General features: G+C 50.5%; 1 protein-coding gene across 1 annotated transcript; it reads right to left on the minus strand.

Moving 5' to 3' along the window:
- Nucleotides 1–626: 626 nt before the first annotated feature.
- On the minus strand, nt 627–2,681 carry TMEM187 (transmembrane protein 187). Its single transcript, XM_078664603.1, has 2 exons — nt 2,547–2,681; nt 627–1,647 (listed from the first exon to the last, which is right to left on the minus strand). Exon 2 carries the CDS (start codon nt 1,572–1,574, stop codon nt 777–779), a length of 798 nt encoding a protein of 265 aa, XP_078520729.1. The 5' UTR covers nt 1,575–1,647; nt 2,547–2,681; the 3' UTR covers nt 627–776.
- Nucleotides 2,682–3,578: the final 897 nt, after the last annotated feature.

Genomic DNA, 3,578 nt, shown 5'->3' on the forward strand with positions numbered 1-3,578 from the left:
GTCATACTTTCACCCATTCAAAGATGGCCGCCCATGCATGTGCATGTATGCAAACACATAGGCAGCCATCTTCCAATTGTTTTTGTAAACTCTCAAAATATAAATCTTTCCAAGATGGCCACCAATGTGTGTGCACGCATGGGCCGCTATATTTGAATAGTTTTTGTAAATGATTTTTACAGAAAGCATTTAAGAAGAAAACACTGGCTTTGCCATTGCTTGTTAAAGGCTGGGAAGGCATTCACCTCTATAGCAGAGCTTGTCACGTGACCAGCATTTCCACATCTCTCCTGGCACTCAGACGCATCAACAGTCAGAAAATTGCAATATTCCCGCCAAGTCCCCCTGGGCCCTTCCTTGACAAACAGGATTCTAGGCACAAAAGTAAAAGCTGCATGAACACTATCACTGAAATATATTTCAGGGAACACTTTTTCTCTGTCCTCACAAAGAGGCTTGCAGCTGCCATTTTAAAAAAAAAACATTTTATTTGTATGCACTTTTAGTGAAACAAAATCTACAACTCTCAGGAGCAAAGGCATCTTTCATTGTCAATCTTTCATTTGTTTTTTTTTTTATATACATATGTAGTCCCGCCATTTCCATAATGAGCATTTTCCAATTAAACCATGCCCAGTCATCAAGGTTTCAAGAAGAAAAGATATACTAATATTTTCCTTGTGGCAGTTTGGACACCGACATGTGAATGACTGAGGACTAGCCTGCTTCGACTAGCTCTCGTCTCTCCCAATTTCCTTATCGCCACTGCGCCTGACTTAGCGGGTGTGTTTTTTAATAGCGCGCCTTGGGCGGTTGTCCACATATGTCAGGAACTGCAGGGAATAGTGGAACTGGAGTACGTCGCAGACTTTGGACCAGAAGTGCCCCGTCACCCTTTGGAAGAAGATCCAGTGGGCCAAGTAGTGGTCGAGCAGCTTCAAGACGACAAAGAAAAAGCAGGAGACCAGGGCCAGGCACATATAGACACGCGAGGTGGAGTCTCCATGCTGTCGCTGTACCTGAAGACCACCCCAAGCGGCTGCCAGGATGTGGCAACCAAGAGCAAGTTCAAAACCTTGAGTGTGCACCAAGGCCAAGGCGTAACTGACGAGTGAGAACCCTTCAATGGTGATTGCCATCCCCGGCCGGTAGCCGTATAGAATCGAATGGCACCAGACCGGCACCCACGCGAAAATGGGCAAAGTGAACCACTGGTCCACCACCGCTGATCTTTGGGTCATCGTCCAGAGCCTGAACCACTGCACCGGCCCGTAGACTATGCCCATGGAGGCGAAGACGTTCTTGATGTAGAGGCTAGCTTGGCCTTGGCGCTGGGCGACGTCGTCATGGAGCAACCAGTAGACACCCGCGGCCATGTAGGCAAGGTTGACGAAACAGTTGAAAGGCATGGCGACGAAGGCTGGGTAGCCAGGAACTGGTTTCTCAGCATAGTGAGCATAGCCGAGCTCAGTGGCGACGTGGTCGAACAGCCCAGTGTTGACGATGGCGATGCAGAGGCAGCTGGCGAAGGCCACGTGCCACAAGGCTTGCCCCGAGCCCGCCTGGGTGGCCATTTTCAACTGGCCTTGTTGGTGGAGTCCAAGGTTCTTTTTGTCCAGTTTCTGTCTCCGAAGGATGATTGTCCACCTGGAGTGCAACAAACTTGTCAGCTTAGGCTGGGTGGCTGAGTTTGGTAAAGAGGCAGAGGCAGCAAGGCAGAGCAAGCACAAAGATAGATGCTTCAAGCGATGGCCACTGAATGCGGTGAAGAGCAGGCAAAGGAAAATAGTGACGGCTAATGCATTCCGACATCACCAATGCAGGCAGCTATGACTACTGCGTTCAGACATGACCAATGCAGGCAGCAAAGAGCAGTGAGTTAGGAGGGACTCTTCAGAGATTACCCACTTCCAGCAACGAACAAGAGCAGGAGAGATAACAGATGCATTCAAAGGTGAAACATGCAGACAGCAAAGAAATGCAGGCTACGAGGGCTGATGCATTCAGAGATGAAACATGCAGGCAGCAGAGAAAAGCAGGCAACGAGGGCTGATGCATTCAGAGATGAAACATGCAGGCAGCACAGAATAGCAGGCAAAAAGGATTGATGTATTCAGAGATGAAACATGCAGGCAGCAGAGAAAAGCAGGCAATAGGGATTGATATATTCAGAAATGACACCTGTAGGCAACACAGTTGGGACTGATGCATACAGGAATGGCCTACACAAGCAGCGGATAATAGCAGTCATGGGTGAAAGCAAAGAGCACATGCAGCACAAAAAAGCAAGTAGCTTTCAGAGATGTAATCACAGATAACAGGCGCAGGCAGAGAAGAGTAGTCAATGGCGAAGGCTGACAGCGCCATAAAGCAGGCAACGATGACAGTTGTATGCTGAGATGACAGGTGCAGGCAGTGGAGAAGAGCATATGGTGGTGAAGAGCAGGCAGCGTTGAGCAGGGTGAAGAGAGGTGGAAGAGAAGATACTGTATAGCAGGCAGCGACTGACGAGCAGGCAGAAACCAAGAACAAGCAATGATGCTGACCAGATCAGGGGTGAGCCATGAAGGGAAGGCGGCGGTGTCCGGCACAGGCAGAGATCGGGTGCAGGCAGCTGTGACTGCAGGGCCGAGCAGTCAGCTCAGGAGGCGATGAACAGGCAGGCAGCGATGATGGCGACGGTCAGATGCAGTGCCAGGCGTCGGAGGCAGGCCGCGGGGGCCTGCCCCTGCAGGCACAGATGACGCAGGCGGTGAGAGTGGGTGCAGGGGGGCAGCACAGGCGCAGGCAGGCAGCAGACTTTGTAACTTCCTGGAGCTCAGCTGCAGCCCTCCCTGGGAGAAGGAGGGGGTGGGGGGGGGGGGGGGGGCGGCTGCCTGCGCCTGCGGCTGGGGAGGCCTCTTGCGCAGCTCGTTCTGTTAACTCTTCCAGGCCCGGGGCGGAGTTGTGTGCAGGCTCAGCCAAGCGCGCAGTGCGGGCAGTGCTGCGGGAGCCATGATCGCAGGGGGGCGGGGCGGGGGCGCCGCCATCAATGGCACTTCACCGCCCCCCACCCCCACCCCCAGGGGATTCTGCAAAATGCAAGTGTCACTAACGAGCCACGCGCACCCAGCAGGGGAGGGGGGAGGGGGCTTGTTACAGCACACTGTCCCAAATATATCACTAAAGCACACTGTCCCAAATATATAGCACACTGTCCCAAATATATCACTAAAGCACACTGTCCCAAATATATCACTAAAGCACACTGTCCCAAATATATTACTAAAGCACACTGTCCAAATATATTACTAAAGCACACTGTTGCAAATATATTACTAAAGCACACTGTCCTAAATATATTACTAAAGCACACTGTTGCAAATATATTACTAAAGCACACTGTCCCAAATATATCACTAAAGCACACTGTCCCAAATATATTACCAAAGCACACTGTCTCAAATATATTACTAAAGCACACTGTCCTAAATGTATCACTAAATCACCTTGTCCCAAATGTATCACTAAAGCACACTGTCCTAAATGTATCACTAAAGCACACTGTCCCAAATATATCACTAAAGCACACTGTCCCA

Source organism: Lissotriton helveticus, chromosome 10, assembly GCF_964261635.1.
Source record: "Lissotriton helveticus chromosome 10, aLisHel1.1, whole genome shotgun sequence".
Taxonomy (NCBI): domain Eukaryota; kingdom Metazoa; phylum Chordata; class Amphibia; order Caudata; family Salamandridae; genus Lissotriton; species Lissotriton helveticus.

Bases quoted from the DNA above. Each gene is read 5' to 3' on its own strand.
- TMEM187 (XM_078664603.1), bottom strand. From the start codon at position 1,574: ATGGCCACCCAGGCGGGCTCGGGGCAAGCCTTGTGGCACGTGGCCTTC.